Source organism: Rousettus aegyptiacus, unplaced genomic scaffold, assembly GCF_014176215.1.
Source record: "Rousettus aegyptiacus isolate mRouAeg1 unplaced genomic scaffold, mRouAeg1.p scaffold_m13_p_6, whole genome shotgun sequence".
Lineage (NCBI taxonomy): Eukaryota > Metazoa > Chordata > Mammalia > Chiroptera > Pteropodidae > Rousettus > Rousettus aegyptiacus.
Genome location: NW_023416309.1, coordinates 110,474,394 through 110,498,293, shown reverse-complemented (window position 1 = coordinate 110,498,293; position 23,900 = coordinate 110,474,394). Strand labels below are relative to the sequence as shown.

The following is a 23,900-nucleotide window of genomic DNA, read 5'->3' as shown; positions in this document are numbered from 1 at the left end:
GGTCTACAGGTGACCGACGCGCAGGGTTCGGGTGAGAGCTGCCCAGCCTTCTGCCCGCTCTGCCCCTCACTCACCCCGGAGGCCTGGGCGAGTCCCCACATCTCTCTCAGAGCCTGTGTCCTCCGCTGTAAAGATAATCAGAGCACACACCTTCCAAGGACTTGTAAAAGGATTTGCACAGGACAGAGTGAGAAGCTTGCAGCGCAGGCTGCATAGTAAGCGCTAAGGGTTAGTGCAGTTGTTCTTCATTTAATTTTGTAAGAATCCAGAGAACAGGAAGCTCGCAGAGCCCGAGAATAACCAAGCTCGAGTCACTGATCTGTTCTCACCCTCTGGGAGGTAAATGAGCCTGGAGGAGTTGCCCGGGGACCCATCTCAGAGTGGACAAGCTTTCTGTGCCTGGGTGGTATGTGGAGGGGCAGGGGCAGGAAGGGAGAAGGAGTGACCCCCTCGTCCCCCGCCAGCCCTGCCCGGGGCCCTGCCGTGGCTGTGGCAAGTCCAGCGAGGAACACGGCAGCGGGCAGGCCCTTGAGAAGCGGAATCGAAGGGGACGTGCAGGGCCAGGCTGCGAGGGACCTGCGGTGGAGGTGGCCGAGGTGGCCGAGACGGGCCACCCACCTCAGAGGACAGCCCCGTCCCTTTTCTCTCTCCGAGTGGTCGCTAGGGAGTGCTGGGCTCAGTGAGGCAATGTGGGCCTGCGATTTGTGGGTCATGGGGGCTGGGTCCCCCCCAGGGACACTTTTTAATGAGGAGCTCAGCCCCCCACTTGTAAAATCAGGGCAGTGCCAAGAGGTGGGAGATGCGGGCGCGGCTGGCGGGGCCGGGGGGCTGCAGGCCAGGCCGGCCTTCTAGGCGGGGGTCTCTTCGGCACCCCCTTCTTCTTCCGCCTCTTCTTCTCCCTCTGCGTTTTCATCCGTCTCCGGCTTTCGCTGTTTCTGCAAAGGAGAGGGAGAGCTGAATTGTTGGTGGGGGGGCAGGCCTCCCCTGTGCCCCGGGAAGTTCACCCCCTGAGGCCAAAAGCAGCCAAATGGCCGAGGCCTGGGTGCTAGGGCCAAGGCCGCGAGGCCGTGGACGGCGGGCTTGGCAGGTGCATCCGACAGGCTCAGGACCAAGTCCTGTTTCTGCCACTTGCTGCCTGGTGACCTCGGCTAACTCCTCCTGAGTCTCCTTGGTCCCCTTCAACCTGCATAGTGGACCCAATTCTTCAGAGGGCTGTGGCTGAGACGAGAAACAGTGCGCGTAAGGACACAGCAGTGCTTTCTAAAGCTCTGTCCCCAGAACTTCTGGCCAAGGGCAGAGATTAGGAGAGAGACAGGAAGTGCGTGGGGGCAGGAGGGGGAGGGGGTCAAGTTCTGTGAACCCGAAAACCCCTCCGAGGCTCAGCTTCTCCGTCTAGTGTGCTCGAGCTGCTGTGAGGAACACCTTTGGGGACCTCCAGCCCCAAGGGCAGAGTCTGTGAGCTCCGCTGCTCTGTGGAAGGTGGCCAATGCAGGCATCGCCTTCTGGGAGGCTGGAGGGCCCAGGGGCGGGGGATGCCAGGGCTAAGGGTCCAGTCTTGCCCCTGCTGTAAGTGGAGGGAGCACTCTGCCCCACCTGTACCACACAGAGGATAAAGCCACTCATATCCGAAGACGTTCAAAAGCAAAATGTGCCCGTGAAATCTCAGCCTGCCCCTAGACCCCGTGAGAGGGAGACAGAGACGGGACCACTCAGCCTCTCTGTGCGCTCACCCATCCTCCGTCCCCCTGGCCACTTCCATCGGTGCCCATGAACTTGCCACGCAGCTCCTGCACTCAGGGCCGGCCTCCCGAGTGGGTGCCCTGTGCGGTCACACGTGACTTGTGCTTACAAGGGCCCACACTTGCTTTCACGTGCTGCTGTCATTGTCTTGAAATTCTCAAGACTTTTCAAACAGGAGGCCCTGCCTTTTCGTTTTGCACCCAAACGCTGCGGCCGGTCTCGCTTAGAGGGCAGATGTGGGCACGCGCTTGCTTGTCCTTCCTTTGCCCTTCGATGCTGCTCTTTCGAACTTCCCCATCTTGGCATCTTACCTGTGGGGCCCTAAAGGCACTGACCTAGACTGACGAGGTCCTTTTCTTCCTCTGACCCTTGTTACAGAAGAGGGCCCGGAAGGTGACCGGACACCATCTTTAGAGCTAACTAATCTCCTTGTTTTCCGGATAAAAATTAAGGGACCAAGAGGTGGAGTGCCCGGCCCAGTTGTGAGTGCTTTAGAGCTGGGGCCGTGGATACGTGAGCTCAGCACAGTTCATCCCCGACACCAGACGGAGCGAGCAGGACGCCCTCCGCACGGCGCGGCTGTGCAGCCCCCTGCTCCACGGGCCTCGAGGCTCATGCTTATCCGACGCCTCACTTAGCCCCTATCCTCATTCGGCGGGTCCCAGGCATGTCCCAGGCGCCTGCGGTGGTAGGGAGGGAGGATTCTGCAGAACATGGAGCACGGCTCCTGCCGACTGGAGGCTTAGGAGTCCTCGGAGGAAGTGAGTAACTCCTCCCATCTGCCAGATGGACAAATTAAGGTCCGCCTGGTGAGGCTCCTTGCTCAAGGTCACCCAGGAGGCTCCCACCCCACCCGCCCGGCCCCTGCTCGAGGCCCCTACGAGCTTGGACTTCTTCATGGCTGCGGCCTCCTTCTTCTTCAGCTCCGAGAAGATGACGTTGAAGAAGTCCTCCTCGGCCTTGCTGACCAGCCCCTCCAGGTCCACGGCGGGCTCCTCCTCCCTCAGCTCCTCGTCCTTGCCCTCCGTCCGGCCTTTCTCCTTCAGCCGCATCTCCCGGTGCTTGGCCTCCAGAATCTTCTCCCGCCGGGTCTCACGCTCAAATATCTGGGGCACACAGGGACAGAGAGGCCTGTGGGAAGAGGGCTGGGGCTCCCAGCACAGGGACCAAACCGGGTTCTCCTTGCTCAACTCGAAGCGGCCCCCAAAGAGGTCAGGGCTAATGGCAAGAAAGGATGGCTAGATCGGAGATGGGAACAGGGATGACAAGTCACTTGGTTCCAAGGACAGGGACAACTGTGGGAAGGCCGCCCTCTGGAGTCGTGCGACATGGCAGCCCCGGGCCCGTGGAGGACCAGCTCGTCGCGGGGGCCGCAGTCTCAGGCAGAGCCAGGAGGGTCTCCCAGGTCTCAGCACCAGGGGTTTTCAGCTCCACAGTGTACCCCACGGTTCTGGGGAGGTGCCTCCAGGGCCACGCACTGGAGTGAGGTGCGGTGACCGATCTTGGTCCCCCAGCTCCCCAGCGCCCCTGCCCCAGGGCAGTCTCCCAGTCTCCATCTGTCTCCTCTATTGGCAGTCTCCTAGGCCTTCATGTGACAGATTCTGCTGCAAATATATATATGTATGTATATTGTTTGAAACTAGACAAGCTGAGCTAGTTAAACCACTTTGATTGACAGCTGAGAAACTGAAGCCTGGAGAGGTAAAGGGACCTGCCCGAGGCCACGTAGCCACTGAGTGGTTAAGCTGGGGAGGATTCTGACATCACAACACCCACTTACAGCACTCGTTTAAGGACGCCACTGCTGCCTCCCCTAAACGTCCACCCGTGTCCTGAGGGTTGGGGGAGGCGTGAGAGAAAGGGGCCCTGTGTGCTTCTCCGACGGCCCGCTCGGCCAGGGGCCAGGTCCAGAAGCGAACCGATGCTTACGGAGGAAGCTATGTTCTTCTCATTCCTCTGGAGGGTGCACAGGCCGTGGGAGACCTCCAGCAGCGTGGTCGTCCCCAGCTGGGAGCCACAGGCGATGAAGCAGCCGCTGTCCTGCACCCGGAGGCAAAAGAGGGCCTCGTCGCACACCTGCTGGGGGCGGGCGGACATTCCCAGGTCAGGGAGGAGAGCGAGAAGCAAGGTAAGCCTTTGTCTGTCTGAGCACCCGGTTCATGGGGAGGCTTAGCCAAATGACCCAGCTCGAATGCCCCCGGTGACACCCTCCCGCCCCTCCCTGACCCACACCCTGAGACTGGCTGCCAAGACCCTTGGCTCTGGCCTCGTCTCCCGCCTCACCCTCCTGCCCTGACCCCTTCGGGGCAGCCCCCCATTCTTCCTGCGCTTTCCCGAACCCCATGCCGTCCATGGGCCCAGCCAGTGGGACTCAGCTCTGGCTATGTTACTATGACAACATCCTCTTGGACTGGACCAGTTGCCACTGGGGGCCCACACCCCAGGCTTCCGAAGGACTAGCTCTAGGGGGAGGAGAGGCCAGGCAACTGCTTTTTCTTCTTTTTTAATTCCCCCCCCCTCGCCCCCGCCCCGAAAGTATGCTGTGGCACCAGGGCCTGAGGGCCTGGACACATGGGGAGGGCAATGCACGTGACCTTCAAGCTGAGGGCGGGGTCACACTGCTTGAACACGAAGTCCCAGATGTCCAAGGTCCCGTCCATCTTGGTGGTGAAGAAAACTGCCGGCCTTACTGGGCTCCAGGCGCCGTCGGTGAGGTAGGCCATGTGGTACCTGTGGGGAGCCACCAGTCAGGGACCACAGTGGCTGGGAGGGACCCCGTGGGTGCTGAGCCCCCGCTCTGCTCACCCAGCACCCCCTGCTCGCTGCAGGGCAAGAAGTTCTTCCTCACGGCTGAATTCTGGCCACGCCCCCCTGGCCTGCTCCAGGTCTCAGCTCAGAGGCTGCACTTCAAAGGGCTCCGAGGTGGTCTTTCCTGCGGGCTGGCCACTGGCCTTCCTCCACAGCTAACCCCAGGGAACGGGCCCCTGTCCCCGGTCAGGTCGGGGCCCAGTGCCCCAGTCGTGAGACTCCTTGAGAAGAGTCAGAGAAGGGTGTGCCCAGAAAAGTTCATACTGTTGAGATTCGGAGAGCATTATACATCCCACTTGGCTTAACCTAGATTTTCAGAGATTTCTGCAGAGAGGAATGACACTTATCTTACACTACACACAATAATCAAGTCAAAGGGGGAGGTAGATGGGGTAAAAGGGGTCAAATATGTGGTGACAGAAAGAAATCTCACTATGGGAGGCGAACACACAGTGTAGATATATATATATGCCTTACCGTTAAAACGTACGGCTGAAACTTACCGGATTTCATTAACCAATGTCACCATAAAATGAAAGAAGGAAGGAAGGAAAGAAGGAAGGAAGGAAGGAAGAAAGGAAGGAAGGAAGGAGGGAGCGAGGGAGGGAGGGAGGGAGGGAGGGAAGGAAGGAAGGAAGGAAGGAAGGAAGGAAGGAAGGAAGGAAGGAAGGAAGGAAGGAAAAGAATCAACTCAAAATGGATTAAAGACTTAAACATATGACCTGAAACCATAAAGCTCCCAGAAGAAAATACAGGGAAAACGTTCCTTGACATTGGTCTTGGCAATGAATTTTTGGATATGACATCGAAAGCATGGAAAACAAAAGCGAAAATAAACAAATGGGACTGCATCAAATGAAAAACCTTCTGCACAGCCAAGGAAACAGTGAACGAAATGAAAAAACAACCTTTGGAATGGGAGAAAATATTTGCAAACTATCTATCTAATACGGGGTTAATATAACCAAAATACACAAGAAACTCATACAACTCAATAGCAAAAAATAAAAATGAAAGCAAAACGAACCAACAAAAACTCCAAAAGAACTCAATTTAAAAACGGGCAAGTGACCTGAACAAACATTTCTCAAAAAAAAAAAAAAAAAAAAAAAAGACATACGAATGGCCAACAGGTACATGAGAAGGTACCCGGCATCGCTAATCATCAGGGAAAAGCAAATCGAAACCGCAGTGAGGTGGCCCCTCGCCTGCCACGATGGCATCATTAGAAGTGTTGGCGAGGATGTGGCGGGCGCCCTCATTCACTGCTGGTGGGAGCGTCAGCAGGTACAGCCACTGTGCAAAACAGTGTGGAGGTTCGTCAAAAAACTGTGTCCGCTGGGCGTTTCGCCATAAAGACCCCGAATGTCTGCGTACGGATAAATCACTGAACGGATAAGGTAAAAACGTGGGTCTCGGAGAGGCCACAAGCCCCTGCAAAACTGGGCTGCACTGTGCACTTCTGCTCACAGCATCTTTATTCACGACAGCTAAGAGGTGAGAGCGACCTGAGTATCCACAACGTCGGGAGACCAGGAGCAAGGGGCTTGGCCTCCCTGGAGCTCGGATCCCTCACGCACACAAAAGAGCAAGGCTGCCTACACCCTGGGTTGTCCTGCGGGCCATGAAAATTAACCCGTGGCCGCGGTTACCACCTCCGGCCCTTCGAAGCACATTCCTTTGCAAAGTGGCTAAATCGAGCCGCTTCCTAGTAGGAGCCTGGGTGTCTGTGACGGGGTGTTTTCTCCATTTTACAGGTGGACACACGAAGGCTCAGGCGACTCCGGGGCTGGGCCCTGTGTCCCCTCCACCCTCCCGCATCCCTCCGTCGCCCCATCCGCCCGCTTACTTGGTCCACATGATGGACGACTCGCGGCTCTCCTCGGACCAGATGCGGGCGGTCCAGTCGCCGACGGTCAGGAAGTTCTTCGGGTAGAACGGGTTTCTCTGGAGAGCGTAGATGGGGCCGTGGTGGCCGGAGAAGGTGCACACGATCTTCTCGGCCGGCGTCTTGGCCTTGCGGTTGCAGGAGATGACGACGCCTTGCTCGGTGCCCACCATGAACTTGGTCGGCTGCGGGGGCGGTAACGCAGGAGCGGAAGGCTCCGTGAACTGTCAGCTCGGGGCCTGGTGGGCGAGCAGCCTTCTGGGGCGGGCCTTTGCCGGGCCCCTCTGCTTGGGCTGTGCCCCATCTGCTCCCGGAAGCTGCCCCCGCCTCCACCTCGCTCATTGGGTCCCACCCTTCCTCAGGACCTGCTCAGGGGCCCCACGCTGATGAAGCACCCCTTCCTGGCGCCCACCCCCCCCCCCCGCCGACTATTCTAGTCCCTGGAGACCCTCATCGCCGGCCTTCTTCATTTAGCACTATTGTGTCCACAGAAAGACCCTGAATATCTGTTTACGGATAAAGTAAATTATTGAATGAGTAATGTAAGACGTGTCTAGGAGAGCCCACACACCCCTCCAGCCGCTCCCTGCAAAACTGGGCTCCCGTGTCCACCCGAGTTCATGGCAACGACATTCACGACAGCCGAGAGGAGAAAGCAACCCCAGCGTCCGTGTATGAACGAATGGACAGACGAAATGTGGTCTATCCATACGAGGGGACACTATCCCGCCTAGGACACCTGTGATGATGTGATGAGCCTGGAGGGATTATGCCAAGTGAAATAAGCGAGTCACAAAGAGACTCCATCCAGGTACCCGGAGGAGGCGGGTTCATAGAGACAGGAAGTAGGAGGGGCCGGGGGAGGGGGACATGGGGAGCCGTGTCACAGGGACAGTGCGGGGTTTCAGTTTTGTGAGACGAAGAAGTTCTGCCCATTGTTGTACAGCAGTGTGAACGTACTTGGCACCGCTGAACCGTACACTGAAAAATGGTTAAGATGGTAAATTTTATGTGCTGTGTTTTTTTAAATCACAATTAAAAAAAAAATAAATAACTGGGCTACAAGTTGGGGATTAAAGGAACGTGAAGAGAGACACAGCTTGAGGGGCCCAGAGAAGCGATCGCGTAAATGGCAGGGCCCCTGCCAGCCAGCGAGGCGGAGAAGGCACCGGCCCCGGGCGGCCTGTCGCGCCTCCAGCCCGAGACCTCCGGAGAGCCTGGCCCTTGGAGGCAGAGCCCTGATCTGAGCCCCAGCCTCCGGTTCTAAGAGGACATGACTTAACCTCATGAAGACTCGCCGTGTTTATCTGAGTGAAGCAGGGATGATAACATGACCTCACAAGAGGGTCACGGGCAGTTACGCAAGCTTGTCATGTAAGGCTGTTACAAGTGTCCAGCACGCAGTGTGCACTCGGTGACAGGCACTGGGGGGGGGGGGTTATGGTGGCATAGTCATTCCGTCTAGCACTTGGCCTAAAAATCCCAGATTCCAGGACAGAATGTTTTTCTGAGTCCTCCCCGCCCTGACCCCTATGCCCTTAAATTGTCCTCCGCCTCGCCCCATAGGCACTGTCTGCAAGGCCACAGGTGAGGACTCCCAGGGTGGGAGTGAGGCCAGAATGCCTCCACCTCCCAGGGGCCTAGGGCTGATGTCACCTGACCTGGGGGCAAACCAGAGAGGGTCCTGCAGGAGAGCCGGGCCCAGCCTTCGGTGAGACATGGACCAGGAACCAGACCCAGCCCAGAGTCATCTGAGAAAGCTGTCGCCTTGACTCGGAGGGAGCCTTCATTTGCTGCTTCCAGAACCTTCCCTCCTCTGGCACAGTCACATTACCGCTCCACCTTGATATTTGTTTGCTGTTCCTTCTCAGTTACTAAACGCTATAATTAAGCCCTGGCTGTGGTTTTCCTACCAGTCTCCTCTGATCTCATTTCCTTCTCCGACGCCTCTTCCTCCCCTACAGGAAGTGAAGGGACCAGCCCAGGGTCCCACGCAAGGCAGAGGCTAAGCCTGGCCGTCTTAGCTTGGTCCCGGGCAAGCGTCCTAGGAGCCCAACAGTGACTTCTTGGGCATTAGAATGGTCTCCTTCCTCAAGAGGCTTTGCTGCCCCCTTCTGGAAAGTTGCTATAAAGGCCGCATTGGATGATGCTCCCTGGAGCAGCGCCCAAGGTAGGCGGCCGGCCTGGGGTCCACGAGCATCTGGTACAGCAGCCCTGGCCTGCCCTTGGCTCTGGCTGCCCCAGCAGTGGAAGCCAGGGGAGGAGGAGGAAGGGCCACTCACCAAGGTAGACTCGAACTCCAGGGAGACGGCCCCCAGGGCATTTTCCAACTGCTCCTTCCTGGTGATGTCCATGACCACCACCTCGGTGGGCTCGCTCAGCTTCCGAATATCCCACCACATGACCTGACGGGAGGAGGGGCAACCCTGAGACCCGAGGCCCTGCGAGTCCCCTGGCTCGCATCCCTCTCATACCCTCCAACTCCCCGGGGCCAGTCACGGGGGTCAAAGGGTGTGAGGCAGAGGCTACTGGCAACCCATAGGAACAAACACACTTTGATGGTGACTGCTCTGGCCCACAGTGACAAACCTGCCTGGTCATCAGAGTCACGAGCAAGTGTCATAAAATCCAGATGCCGGGGCCGTACCCCAGACCTACCGAATCAAGACCATCAGGTGCGAGCCCCAGCACCTGGATTTGTAAGGGCTCCCCCAGGGCACGGCCAGCGAAGGCAGCATCGTAAACACACATGTGCTGTGATCCAGAAGTCCCACGCCAGGAATGCCTGCCATAGAGGCAGCTTCCCGTGGGTTTGGTGGTCTACGGACAAATACACTCTCCGCTACGTTTTTCGGTAAAGACGAAATATTAAAATTCACTTAAATAAATTATGGCGCACTCAAGGTAATCCTCAACAGGCGTGAGGGCGGTGCTTTGTGCGATATGAAATCATCTCCCAGATATACTAAATGAAGACCATCGGGTGCGGACCAACGTGTAAGTGTGCAAAAAAGAAAGCGAAGAAGAGAGATGTGTGTGCCTCTGTAGGCGGAGGCCGGCCCGGAAGGCGGCCATAGGAAGCCGACGAAGCTGACGGGGCTGAGTGTCGATGGGGAGGGTGACTCCGGGCGAGGCTTGTGGGCGGAGGTGGGAGGAAGCCTGTCGCTGTCTGCCCGCTTGTACCTTCTGGAATTTGTTTCATGTGTATTTTTAACTTGTAAACAAGATGCAAAAACAAATGCTCCCAGGCGATTGTGGGAACCGGGAGTGGCCACCAGTTCCCTTTACCCCAGCCCCCTGTGGCACGCGGCCTGAGGGTACCTGCCCGTCCGTGGACGCCGAGAAGCACTCAGTGCCCGTCTTCGACTGCAGCCAGATGGTGCCGTACACAGGGTCGCGGTGGCTGAACTCGATGGTGGACAGCTCTGCCACCAGGCTGCCTTTGCGGGTGTCCCAACAGGCTGGCGGGGAGAAGGCGAACAGTGACCCGGGCTGCGTTCCCTGGAGGGAGAAGCTTCGGCAGGCATGTGGGGGTTCTTTTTCTAGAATCAGGGTTAGGTTCAAACCAGCCGGAATTTCCACCAGCCCCCAAAGCCCCCAAAGGATCGCTGAGGAAAGACCCCCCCCCCCCAGAGTCTAGGCTTCGTTCATTCCGCTGTGCCCCTGCCACGTGTGGGGTACCATCCTGGGCCCCGCAGAAACCACAGCGAATGGGACCGGCACAGTCCCGGGGAGGCAGGAAGGGGACCCGCAATTGCAGCCTGTGTTGCTATTGCTCTGGGGGGGTGTAGTCAGGGGAGGCTTCCTGGAGGAAGCGAGAAGGGACCCAAGACCAAGGATGAGCCTGGGATGGAGTGAGTCAGGCAAAGAGAGAGGTGCACCTCCACCTCAGCAGAAGGCTCTCGAAAGTAGGAGGTTTAGGCGACTCTCTGCTGCTGCTGCATAAACTATTCCCTTTTATCCTCTATATCTTTGCTGCCTGTGATGGGGGGGGGGAACCTCGTGGAAGGAGCTTTACACTTTACTCTGAGCCCTTACGGTGCTTCACCGCTCCCGCTTGGCCAGGAAGGACTCGAAGCTCCTCTACTTTTCGTCCTAATAAGCTTTGTTTTCGTTTTCCCACAAGTGGACGGCAAGGACCCACCCGCTCTGTGGCTCAGCGCTGTGTCTAGGAAAGATTGGCTTTGCGAAACAACGACAAAAGTAGTTGATCCTTAGGTGCCGATTTAAAGAATCCAAGCCTGAAGCGTTTGCCCCGGACCAAGATTAAGATGGCACTGCTCGGCCAAGGCGGCGCCTGCAGGCAGCAGACAGACCGTCAGAGTCAGAGCCCGGCTGGTCTGAGCTGGTGTGAGAAACCGCGGAAAGGGGTTATGAATAATGAGCGAGGCAGGCTCCTGCATAAATCATGGCGAAGTGGCTTTTCTTCCTTCCTTTAGAGCCCTGGCATCCAGGTAGTTTGGCAGGGAGATTTATGGGCGCTTCGGGAAGGAGGCAGCAGGTCTGAGAGGGGCGTTGGAGGCCTCGGGGGGCCAGGAGAAGTTACCCAGCCATTCCAGCCCCTACGCCCCAGAGGAAGGAGGAGAGGTGAGGGAGCCTGCAAAGGAAGGAGGGTGGGGACCCTTCCCACGCCCCCTTGAGTCTGGCCTGGGGTGTCCGGCTGCCTCAGGGCCAGAGGTGGAGGGCAGGCAAGACCATACAGTGAGAAAACTGACAAAAAAATGGTCAGAACCAACTTTTTCAGAGCTCTGGAAATTACCCAAAGTTCTTGCAACAATCCAGACAGTGCCGATTGGAGAAGAACTGCCGAATCGCGCTAAGAACAGCGAGCCTGTTGCATTTTCACTTGGCTTACTTAAGATCCTACACTCTGCGGCTGCTGGTGAAAACCAGCGGCCTGGCAGCCACAGAATGGGGGGTGGGGTGGGCTGGAGCTCTCTGTCTCCTGCCCAAAGGCTTGTCATCGTTTGACCTGTCGGCTGGCTCCCCGGAAGACCCCACTTTGCAAGGCCGTCTGTATTCCACTGGACTCGGAGCTCGCCCAGTGAGAAAGGTCTTTTCATCGAGGCGGTTGCTAGTTAAGCCCCCTGGTCCCTCTTACCGATCTGCCCATTGTAACAGCCTCCTAGGAGCACGTGAGAATCTTTGGGGTTGTACTCCAAGGTGACAACAGGAGAAGATGGCTTCAGGACAGTCTCAGGCTTGTTACGGTTTTCTATAAAGCAGAAAAAAAAAAAAAAAATCTTGCCAGGCCTGGAAAGAAAAGGGCCCGGCCAAACCATTTGACTCCTTCTCTAGGTGGGGAGTGGAGGGGGGCGGGGGACAGAGGGGATGGGGGAGGGCCCGGAGAACCCGGAACCTTTCTCTAAGCGGCAATCGTTGGCCCCTGGTGGCCAGAATCTCTTCTAATGGTTCAGTCTTGGGGATCGGGATTTTGTGTGTGTATATACTTAGAATTCTTGTCCACTTCCCAGGTTTGGGATGGAACGAAATTTCGACCCTAAAGCTTTTACATAAAGTCGCTCTTCCCTGACTTCTGCACACTGGTCTGTGCGCTGGGGATAACAATGGAGCCCGCCCCTCGGGGTGGCTGCGCTGAGCTGCTCAGAGCGTAGAGTGCTTGGTTCTGCGCTTGGCACCTACACCTACTAACAAGGGGCTACGTTTATTCACATGATGACGACAATGAAGAACGTCTGAGAGCCTGCTGCCCACCATCGCCTGCTACCTGCCAGGCTTTGTCCTGGCTTTGCCCTGGGAGCGGGCTCCTCTGTCAACAATGGTCCACCCTCTCAGATGGTCACGCGGCCCCTACTGGCCGTGAAGGAAGGACAAGCACCAGGAGATATGGGGCAGAGGCGAGCCCCCTCCCTTCCCCTTCGAGTCCCTTCCCAGTCTGCTAGGGACTCTATCCGGTATACTCTCGAGGGGTCCAGAATGGGGGACTTTGCGGGGTCTGGTCTTGAATGCCCGGATGCTGGATCTGAAAATGAAATGTGTTTCCTGCTCCCCGATTTAGCTCGGCTTGGCTGCGCCTGAACCCCAACAGGGAAGAGAGGAGAGGCCTCCTCCCGCGTCCTTGGCCCCTCCCTGTGACAGCCCCCTGCCTGCTGCTCCTGCCGGCCAGCCGTCCTCTCTGGGGCTTTCATGCTTTCGCGGGCCTCTGCCCTACTCCCTCTGCCTCCCCTGGCCACGGGGGCCCCTCTGCTTCTCACCCAGGTCCCAGATGTACGAATCGTGGCTCATGCCTTCAGGTGCCCGTTGAAAATTCAAGCAAGAATACGCCACTGCCAACTTCTTGTTGCCATCGGGGTGCCAAGAGAGGTGTGTGGCCGACCGCTTTATTTCCTGGGGATCCCTTTAGGGGGAAGAGCAAGAGGGAAGAAGACTGGCGTGAAAGGCTCCCCACATTTCCTATTTACTACATTTTTTTCTTTTAAATATTCAAACATGTTTAAGCATACTTAAACATTCATTCACGCAGAGAAATTGATTTTAAAAACAAAGATTACACAACTCCCTTAGTTGGAAAACCCGATCTCGCCAGCCATAAATAAAAGCTAATCATAAAAATTAAAACGCTGGAAACAAAAGATTAAATTCTAGGCTGCTGTTCTTCTTTGCTGAAAGTTCTGAGCCTGAGGCTCCATTTCCCATTAATATTAAAATAAGAAGAAGGGCGAGGAAGTTAGCAATCATGCTCCTTGGTATTCGCCCAAACGAGTCAAAAACTTTTGCCCACACAAAACCCTGCACGAAACCTATAAACTTATGTTTCTAGTAGCTTTGTTATTAATTGCTAAAACTTGGAACCGACCAGAATGTTCTTCAGTGGTTGAATGGATAAACTGTGGTCCATCCTTACGCTGGAATATTATTCAGCATTAAAAATAGATGAACTATCAAGCCATGAAAAGACATGATGGAAATTTAATGCACGTTACTAAGTGAAAGAAACCGATCTGGAAAAGCTAAATACCGATTCCAACTACATGACATCTGTGAGAGGCAAAATCGTGGAGACAGTGAAATGATCGGGCAGAAAGGGATAACTATGTGGAACACGGAGTTTTTAGGGCAGTGAAACTGTTCCGCACTGTAATTTTGTCAAAAGCCGTGGAACGTATGATACAGAGTGAGTCCTGATGTAGAGCATGGGCTTGGGGTGCGCTATCGGCTGAGAGTGTGTGTGTCTCCCCCACCCCCACCCCAAACTCACGTGTTGAAACCTAATCTCCAGTGAGATGGTGTCAGGAGCTGGGGCCTTTGGGAGGAGATCAGGGCTTGCGGGTGGAGCTCCGAAGAGCTCCCTCGCCCTTCCGCCATGCGAGTTCCCAGAGAGAAGATGCCTATCTAGGAATGAGAAAGTGGGTCCTCACCAGGCACAGGACCCCACCGTGCAGAACCCCACCATGCTGGCACCCGGATCTCAGGCTTCCCGCCTCCAGAACGAGGAAGGGCAGACTTCTGTTGTTAATGAGTTGCCCAGTTTATGGTGCTTTGTTACAGCAGGCTCAACAGACTAAGTAAGACAAGGTGATAATGACGTGTCAATGTTGGCTCATCGTTGTGACAAACGGACCGCTCTGCGGGGGGGGGGGGGGGAAGGTGACCAGTGGAGGAGGCTGTGGGGGTAGGGAGGTTATGCGTGAACTCTCTGTTCTTTCTGATGAATTTTGCTGCAGACCTAAAACTGCTCTGACAAACGAACGATTAATTTAAAAGGCAAAGGGGGAGGGAGAATGAGCAAGAGTTAGCAAAGTATTAGAAGACTTAATGGCCCCAGAATGAGACTTTCTCCTTGAAGTAATCGGAAGGAAGGGATGGAAGTGGACACAAAATAACTCTCCCTGTGTTTTTCACGCCCTTCACTCCTCCCTGAGAGTGCTATTATAGGACACAGAGCCTGGGCTGGCACTCACTGGGTGCCCTGAGCACGTCCCCTCCCTGGGGTCAGTGTTGGGCGGGATGTTTTCTAGTACATCGCTCTGCTTGAATATCCATGTGTGAGATCAGACCCCAGCAGGGCCCCTGCAGCAGCGACAGCCCCTGCCCCATGCTGGCCCCTCTCCCGCGCGCCCCCTGCTGGTAGCCATTGGTCCTGCTCTAAACACCATGACTCAGCCCTCGGTCTGAAAAGGGCCCTTCCTGCTGGTGCTGAGACTGGGCCAGGCACGTCCCAGGATCCTCAGTGGGTCTTGGCAGCTGCATGGCTTCCACGGTGTGGGAGTCCTGGAACTGCTCGAACCAGCCCCCTTCCGATGCGCTTAGCTTTTGTCCCGTCTTTGACCAGCACACAGCCCGCTGCAGTGAATATCCAGGCACACGGTGATTTCACACGCACATACATCTGTGCTACAGAGCCCTGTTGTCAAACCGCTATCCTTAGAGGTTATTACCTGGTGTACTTCTCGTGACAGTGGGGGACGAGGGTCCTGGGGCCCACAGCGCTGCTAGATTACTGATGTCCTGTACTTTGTACTTACTCTGCATGCTGCAAATCAACCCTACCTGTACACAGCTTTGTAAATATGCTTAGTCTTTTCCCAGAGTCCTCCCTTTATACCATCGAGGCCCATCCCCAGGATAGGGACCTCTTGTCTGCTGGGGGCTTTATTGCTTTGCCTTTATCGAGCTTGGAGCACAGAGGATCAGCAAGGAGTCGCGTTAGGATGCACCCACCCACCCACGGAGGTGACAGCCCCTGCCTAACTATAGAAATACCTGAAAACGTTGATGGTTTTAGCTGAAGGGGCCTCTTCCGTCACTTCCACCGTGTCCTCGTCATCGAAATACTCCTGGTAGATATCGATGGCATTATTCTGCTTGATGCAGTGCTCCATGATCTGAGGAGGATATATCAGGGGTTCTTAGCCGTAAAGGGAGGTCCTTTCAGACTGAACAGGGCTGAAATGGAGTCTGGGAGGGACAAGAAACATCTAGTGGTCTTTCCCATGCTTCCGGCCCATGCGTTTTCAGTGGGAACAACACTGCCCCCCAAAAAGGTGAACATTGGTTGTTGGTTATTACTGGTGAAACAATACTACTTTTTTATACACAAAGCACAGATACATAGATACACATACAGACATACATGCACACACACACACAGTATGTACACGGGTATACGGTATACCTATGGCATTAAAATTTTATGGCGGTAGGCAGTTAGAAAAGAATGTTTACAAAGGCTGGTTGGGGAACAATTAAAAAGTGGTGAACTACTGCTCCAGCCAAACAGAAGTATTAACGACTCCACATGCAGCACCCATCTCCTGGTTCCTGCACCCGAGGAGCCCTCCCCATTATTCCAAATGTCCAGCATGGAAAAGCCCACGCTCAAGTGCCACCTCTTCCAGGAGGCCTTCCCTGATCCCTTCAGTAGGAAACCGACTCTCCCTCCTGATAGGTCAAAATGGCTGGCAATCCCTTCTCTTACAGTATTTCTTTCTATTTTACGTGGTGATATCTCTGTATCTGTCTTTGATCTGGTGGGTTATAAACTCTTCGGGGCAGGATGTATGTGAATTTCATTTTTTTTTTGCCATCTCTACTGTACCTGGCAGGGGCGAGAAGCTCGGTCTGGGTGTGCTGAATGCACGAATGTTCCCTCTTGGCAGGTGGGTGCTAGGGAGGGGGTTTCTTTGGGGTTCTCTTTGCTCACGGGGGCCACTTTTCGGACTCCTCCTAAAGCCCATGTAGCCCCTGCACCTCTCCACCTTCCCCTGTGGTCTGCCATGTGGTCCTGCCTGCCTGCTCCCAGACAGAAGTTTCCTTAAGGCAGCTGGACTCCTCCCCCTGAGTAACCGCAGGAGCTGAGCACAGGACCAGCTGCACCTGGGGCTTGACACGTAGCGGGGAGCCGGCGTGACGTCCGGGGCTCCGGACGCTGGAGCTGAAGAAAGCCTCACCGAGCCCAGCTGCATGACGGCATTGACGTAGTTCTCGTCCTTCTCCACCTTCTTCCGGAAGCGGATCGTCTGCTCCAGCTCCAAGGGGTTTATATCCTTGGGCCAGCCCCCCTCGACGTGGTTGACCCCCCGGGTCTCCATCTCGAACCGCTCGGTGTTGGCCTGAAAGGAGAGCCCCAGGTGAGGAGACGCCGTCCCGGCGTAGGCGTTCAGCCACTTCTGCAAACCAGGATCCCGGGCCCCCGAGCGTTCCGGGGTGCACCGACGAGGTGCCCTCGGCCAAAGCCGCGGTGTTCTCAGGTACGAGCAAGGTGGCCAATCACAGGTCCTCGGGGGATCACAGGCAGCCAAGAAAGTGCCACAGTGTACCGCTGATGCCGATGACCACGGAACATCTAATTCTGACCTTACCTGCACCCTAAAGGACCAGAGAAACCCACCCACCTGTTCTGTGAGATCCCGAAGGAAAAGTAAGCAGATGACCCTTCTCTGTCCAACCATAGACACCGGCGCAGGAATCGAAACACAGAGACGATTAAGAGTTGGGGTTTGTTTTGCCCATCCTGTCGCAGAGGGGATGGTATCGATGCACTTTCACCCCTTAAATTTACCACTTTGCTGCCTTCCCATTCCCCCCTCCTCCGATTTAAAAAAGTTATGGCCACATCCTCGTTGCATAAATTTTACCACCTTGAATAATTTCAAGTGTACGGTTCGGTGGCCGTAAGGACATCCAGACTGCTGTGCGGCCGTCAGCACGCTCTAGCTCCTGAACTTTTTCATGACGCCAGAGGGAGACCTCATACCCACTAAGCAGCCACGCCCCTCTCAGCTCTCACGATTTCGAAGTCTTAACGGGGCGGAGCTGCTGGCCAGAGACCCTAACAGGGTGTGGCCTCCATGGCAGCCTTCTTGTCTAGTTTGGTTACACAGTGGACAAAATCTCTCTGGACCCTGCGACGGCAGTTAGGCCTCCCGGAAAGAGAGAAACATCGTTGGTCTGAACTGTGAGTTATCAGGATCACCCACGAAATGTTTCGGGCAACTCAAATGTGCCTCTCACTCGGTTGATTTGAGACGCCATAAAGGGGTCATCTCCTTGAATCTAATTTTCTCCTGGCAGTTCTGACATAATCAGGAGCTGACCGCCTGGTCCGGGCAGGCAGGGAGCTCTGAGGGTCTGAACAGACACGGGACCCCCGGTTCTCTCATTTTGGAGGCCCGTAGATAGAGATCCCTGCTCCCTCAGAATGCCTCTCCCGCCTGTACCAAACGCCTAAGACGACTCCAATCAGAATCTCAGAGGTGAGGCCAGAGGCCCTCGGGGAGCGAACATCTTGAGTGACATTCCCCTGGCCCGGCCACCGCGTGGCGCTGCCGAGTGAGTGAGCCTCTGTGGCGAGTCTCAGCCTGATCTTGCCCTCACACTTCCAGCACCTGCCCTGGGTCACTCTAGCTGGCTTCCAGGTGGATGGAGCCACGCAGGCCACGCCCTCACGGGGGGGGGGCAAGGCGCAGGGACCCACCTCGTGCTCGGACATGCTGGTGGAGCACTGGACGCCGGTGTCCACGGGGTTCCGCTCCATGAACAGCTCAGCCAGCGCGGGGTTGGGCGGGATGTCGATGTTCAGCTCCGCTTGGCGGTCGGAGAAGGTGCATTGCTTCCCGAACTCGCTTCGCTTCTTGACGTACACGTACACGATCTCCATGGCGCCGGCCGCTGCAGGAGTGGGACGGGGGGAGGGGGTGCGCTGAGGGGCCCCACCTGGCTGTTTCCGGTTCCCAAGGGCCTCACCGAGGGGACCCCTGATTCCCAGTCTGGTCTCGCGGGGGAGGAGTCCTAGGGGATTTGTCCAGAAGCTGAGTCTGCGTTTTAAAAACACGTTCATTGAGTAATGACCACGTGCTAAGCGCTGTCCTGCTCAGTTCTTACACCTGCCCTGAGGTGGACCACGCAATCCGCATTTTACTTGAACTCTGAGCGCCTTGCTCGGAATACATAGCTAATAAGTAAGTGGTACGGCTGGTCTGCTTGACGCCAAGGCTCTCACTCACCAAACGATGCAGTTTTTACAGAGCTGTCATGTTTATTGGGGCAAAGGGAAGCATCAATGGCGATTAGTTGGGCTAAATTCCTTGCCACACGTACTGGACCCGATGGGGGGGCGCCCAGGCCTCTCTGGAAATGCTCCCGCCCATTCCCAGAGTTCTAGGTTACTGGACTCTTACTCCCACCCTCATCCCCGACTCTCTGGGGGCCCCGCTGAAGGCTCTTCCTTCCACATCGCTCCCACCAGGACAGGGCTGAGCGAGAAGGCTGGACCGCTTCCTCTGCGGGCAGAATAATTAGGCCTCCCAGCAGCCCTCTGATGTGTGGTCACGAAAGGCACCGTGGGGAATCGCAGAGCGGGCTGGGTTCCGGCCATGCCGCTCACCAGCCACTTGACCTTGGCTGGGCCACTCGGTCATTCCGAGACCCGATACACTCGGGACACTGAGAAGCTGAAATGCCAGCGCTCCCGCAGCAGCCCAGCTGGCGGGCAGACGCCATGCCGGGAAGTGGTTTCCCACTGGCGCTAATTGGGAGTCTCAGAAATGCAGTGGGCAGGTCCCACCGATTGCTCTTCCATTCACCCCAAATGAGACCTTGACGCCTCTGATTCCCGTCACATTAACGGACTCTGTGGAGTCTATTAATGCTCCTCGGTGGCTTAAACGGCTGCTCATCTGACGCGGTCGGTTGACCGTGGCATTGGGCAGAGCTGCCCTCATGCGGGCACCCCTAACTCTCGGAACGTGTGCCTTTAATGGCAAGTTCTCAAGGGCGCAGGTTGTGGGTCTACATGGAGCCCTAGGAAACCAGCCGTCGGGGAGAGGCAGGGGGTGCTGTGAGGAAGATAACTGTGAGAGCCTCACTGTGGTGGGTGGGATCCATACCTGAAGGCCTTTAGGGTCTCACCTGTGAGCAGGTGTTGCTAACTTGAAATGAAAAGCGGACCCGGCAGGAAAATGCTTGGAGGATGTATCCCTTGCATTAAGTAAAAAAAAAAAAAAACCCGAAGACAAATAGCCAAACTTAGCAAACAGATGAAGAAATGCAAAAGAAATGCTACAGTAGTACTTCACTTTACCAAGCAACTTTGTACTGTAGTTTGTACCTAAGAATGTCCCCTGGGGCACCCCAAACAATTTCTTTTTTAAAAAAATCTAATTACATAGACTTTTCTAGGAATTCACTGGTTTTATGAGTGCCAACGGCATGCTCTCTATTTTTCCTATTATAGTTTTATTATTTCGCTTACTCATTCGGCAAATATTTATTAAAACTATGAATAATCAAGACAGTATGGAATTGGCATAAGGACAGACGGATACATCAATAGAATGGAATTGAGTTTTCAAAAACAAACCTTTATATTTACAGTCAACAGATTTTTGATCAAAGGCGACTCAGTGGAGAAAGGGCGGTCTTTTCAACAAATGGTTCTGCGACAACTGGACATTCATATGCAAAAGGGTGACCAGAGGCCCCTACCGCATACCACACACAAAATTCACTTAAAAGGGTGCAAGTGTAAGAGCTAAAACTGTAACATTTAGAGGAAAGAACACAGAGAGAAATCTTTGTGACCCCAATTAGGAAAAAAAAATCTTAAATATAGTATCGAAAGATAAAAGAAAACATGGGGATAACTTGGACTTCATTAGAATTTAAATCTTTTGCTCCTTAAAAGACATTAAGAAAAGACGAGCCACGGACTTGGAGAAAACATTTGTATCGGATAAAAATTTGTGTCAGAATCTATAAAGACCGACTGGCCCCCGGGTGTTGTGAATGCCGTTTCTAGACACTCTGCCTGCGTATCTAAAACAGTCGTCACAGCCCTCATTCTACAGAGGAAGAAGCGGGTGTCTGGAGAGATGAAGTGCCTTGTCAAAGGTCACAGTCCTTAAGTCCAGGCGGAGCCAGGACCCGGACACGGCTGGCTCTAAAGCAGTGATTCTTCATCTCAGCTGCACATGGGCTTTATAAACTCGCACTGCTCGGACTGAACCGCAGACAAATGAAATCAGAATCTTTCAGCAGCAACCTTAAAAGTCCGCAGGTGGTTCCAGCGTACAGCTGGGGTTGCGAAACACCTGTTTTACAGTGAAGGTTTTTAATTTCATAGCCGGCGTTTCTGGAACCTGGATGCTCATTCAAAACATAGAGACTCCTGGCTCCCTCCTGTAACGCGGAGCTATACATCTGTTTAGGGATAGGGCTTAGCGATCTGTTTTTCACAGTCACCGCAGATACATATTAGGACCAGGAATGTGAGTGATCTAATGCTCCCCCCGCCCCGCCCCGCCTCCAGGGCGGCAAGGAACCAGACCAGCAGCCCTAGCTGCTGACCCCTGAGATGAAGGGCCAAGAGCTGTGTGGCAGGCTCGAAGCATGTTCCTGGGGTGGCCTTGGGCCCCGGAGCAGCTGCGGCAGGGGTGAGGGGTTTGGGGTGGAGAGTTAACTCCTAGGCCCCTTAGAATCCACATACGTCTTCCTTGAAGATAGATCCACCTCGCGCCTCCCATTCCCAGCCCCAGAACAACTCAACCCGAATCAGACTCGCAGAAAACAGTATTTCCTCCTCTTTCTTGTAGTTTAGAAACTCTTCTGCCCAGGAAGGGCAGATGCAACGGCTTAGGGCGGCAGAGGGTGGGGACGGAAGCACAAATTACAGCATGTTGCCCAAATGTGTTCATTCTACGTGGACAAGGATAGGGCCTCATGCAAAAGAATCACATTCAATTAAATCCTCCCCGACTGCCAGCGCACTGTGAGGAACCAAGGCTGCCAGACTCAGGCAATGACGGACTGCCTATCTCTCTCTGTTAGGACAATTGCCATGAGGCGGCCAGCTCCTAGGGGACACAAGGAGGCTTAAGAGCATGAGGAAATTCCAGGAAGACAAAAGTAGCCTTTTTAGCCCAGATCACATTTTTAACAGCTTTGCTTTCCTTCTTGGTGCTTCCCAAGGCCCGGCCAGGAGTGAGAACAGAGGCGTTGTTCTCCATCTGGAGCAGACAGAGGGGACATTTAAAGGCTGGCCCCGTGACGGGAAGACTGCTCATTCAGGGACCCAGAGCAGGCCCTTTCCCACCAGCTAGCAGTGCATGAAGATGAATGGCAAGGTCCGAGCCGGGGTCTCAGGAGGTCCCTCCCGCCACCCGCTGGTGAGCCCAAGGCCACAGGCTGGGCTTCCCCAAGCAGCGCTCTCTGCAAAGGGGCTTCAGAGGGAGGCGGGAGCAGCATGGCCGTGTTGGGGGCAGACTGCTCACCCGTGGGAACCTAGAGCCCTAGGGGGCGTGAGGAACTCCGCAGTGAGGCCCAAGCACAAGCATCCCCAGGACTGGATGTGAGCTGGTCCTAACGTTAAGAACGCAGCCATCTCTGCGACCCAGGTCAGAGCGGAACCTTCACCAGTTTTAAAAGCCAGACTCCTCTCGTGCAATGATAACGAGCAAAGTAATTCCTTGAAAAGGAGGCTGCGATGACTTAAGATGAAGTGTTTTCCACTCTGGGAGTGAGGCAGGGGAGAGGTGGGACCCAGGAGCTGGGTGGGAGAGCTTAGCAGGGAGGCAGGTGAAGGGTGGCCGCCTTCCCTCCCGACTGGACTCCACGGCGGGTTAAAAACACGACATTTTCCTCTTCCTCGTGCCCCTGGGGCAGCCCCTGGCCCCTCTATTTACAGGACCTGCCGCCTCATGGTGCTCAGGCACCGTTCCTTCCTTCCCATCCCTCCCTTCTCACCAGCAAGTCCCCCTCTTCACCGGCCTGTGCTCCCGCAGCCCCTGCAGCCCAGGCCCTATGTCCCTTTAGAGGTCTCCGCCACCGGGAGACGGATGGCGTCAGGACCCCTGGGAGCGGGGGTGCAGGAGACAAAGTGTTTAGAGCTTGCAGGGTCCTGCGACTCGGGGGTACGGAGGGAGGGAGCGAGGACCAGTGGGGCGGGGACGCTGTGAGCACGGGTCCTGGCCTCCGCCACGCGGCAGAGCTGTCTCCGTAAGGACGCCCCACGGGGCTTTCTCGCGCGGTCCGTGATTATTACCCCTGGGCTTCACTCTCCGCTTTCCTCTCCAGCTGCGGACGGCCTGCTCCCGCCCTTACCCTGGGGCCACTCGCTCCTCCTGCCGCTGGGCCGCTGGGGAAGCCGCTGGGGAAGCGCCCGGGCCTCGGTTCCGGCGCCAGCGCCTCTCAAACCGCTCGGAGCCCCGGAGTTTATGCGTTGCCTAGCAACCCTGGCCGGACCGGTGCAAAGGGGGCGGCGCGGAGATGACACAGAGCACGTGACCTCCCACCGCGACAGTTTGGAAACGTCGCGGGTCCCTCCTTTCTCTCCTGGAGGTCTCTGGAGTTAGGAGGAAAATCCATCAAGTTAGCCCAACGATAAACGTTTCTCAGGGCTTTTGGCCAAGGCGCTTATCCAAGTCCGCAAATACGCACTGAGCAAGACCTGGAGAAAATAAAATGCACACTGTAGTCAGCATCTCGGAAGTCCTGAGCCCTGGCTGGTGATGCCCGGCGCTGCTGTGCATTTGCTTGTGATCTGGCAGGCCGTTTACGCCTTCCCTCAGTGTGTCCTCGACCACGAAATGGGAATCACAGCCCCAGCCTCCCCTCCGCTGCCACATCCCCCCTATGTCCTAGGAGAACCCTCAGTCTGACCAAAGGGCGAGGATGGAGAGTGGGGGTTGGGGGTTTGGTTGGCACGAGGTAAGTATGTGGTAAGTGTCTGCTGAATGAATGGATGGATACGATGAAATTTCTCAGGGGGTTAAAGCAATAAAGTGAGATCATGTGAATTAAAAAAAGGGCATTTGGAGCCAGAACACATGGGTTTGAACCCCAGCTTGGCCATTTACTAATAGCGTGACCTTGGGTGTTACTTTCCTTTTATAAAACTCAAGCTTCCTGGTCTGCGAAGCGTGTGTGGATGTGTGTGTGTGTGTGTGTGTGTGTGTGTGTATGCGCGCACACGTGCGTGTGCGTGTGTGGGGGCGGTTATTACTTAGGATAACAGGGAGGATCAACTGAGATGACTTGGCAGAGCACCCAGCCCTGTGCTGATGGCGGACTTGAATGCCAGCCCTGAACTTCCTGCTGCAGGGGGTCGGGTTAACCAGAATTCAGGGATACGCACTGGATATCTGGGTGGGGGAGGACGAGGGACATGTCACCCAAGAAGTGGGACTTGGGGCTAGAACTGGGTCTGGACAAATAGTTCTGAGTTTCAGGGGGAAGGAATGGGAGACTCTTCCATACTGGGGGGAGGGCGTGATGAGCAAGGGAGGGGTGGTGGTTATGGAAGAAAGGTGTTTGGGGGGCTCATCTGCAGGGGGCAAATGAGAGAGGAATTTGTAAAGGTCAGCTGGGGCCAGTTTGTGGGAGGTCCCAGGAGGCAGGCTAAGACACCCAGACAACTTCCCAGGGGTTTTGGAGCTGTGAAAGTACAGAAAGAAAACATCTGTTCTCCCCTTCGGCCCCCAAGTTTCTCCATAAACATGTCTCCGCC

General features: G+C 55.5%; 1 protein-coding gene across 3 annotated transcripts; it reads right to left on the bottom strand.

Annotated features, from left to right (window-relative positions):
* Positions 1 to 238: 238 nt before the first annotated feature.
* DNAI2 (dynein axonemal intermediate chain 2) lies at positions 239 to 22,582 on the bottom strand. 3 transcript variants are annotated; one of them, XM_016143593.2, is made up of 13 exons: positions 22,496 to 22,582; positions 17,874 to 18,067; positions 16,348 to 16,509; positions 15,161 to 15,282; positions 12,652 to 12,794; positions 11,538 to 11,651; positions 9,758 to 9,897; positions 8,719 to 8,841; positions 6,398 to 6,621; positions 4,335 to 4,470; positions 3,670 to 3,816; positions 2,622 to 2,846; positions 239 to 935 (listed from the first exon to the last, which is right to left on the bottom strand). In XM_016143593.2, the coding sequence occupies exons 2-13, from the start codon at positions 18,054 to 18,056 to the stop codon at positions 849 to 851; spliced, it is 1,806 nt and encodes a 601-aa protein (XP_015999079.2). In that variant the 5' UTR covers positions 18,057 to 18,067; positions 22,496 to 22,582; the 3' UTR covers positions 239 to 848. The 3 variants fall into 3 exon arrangements, with proteins under 3 accessions (XP_015999079.2, XP_036079343.1, XP_036079341.1); XM_036223450.1 differs by having other exon boundaries at positions 22,437 to 22,572; XM_036223448.1 differs by lacking the exon at positions 22,496 to 22,582 and having other exon boundaries at positions 17,874 to 18,852.
* Positions 22,583 to 23,900: the final 1,318 nt, after the last annotated feature.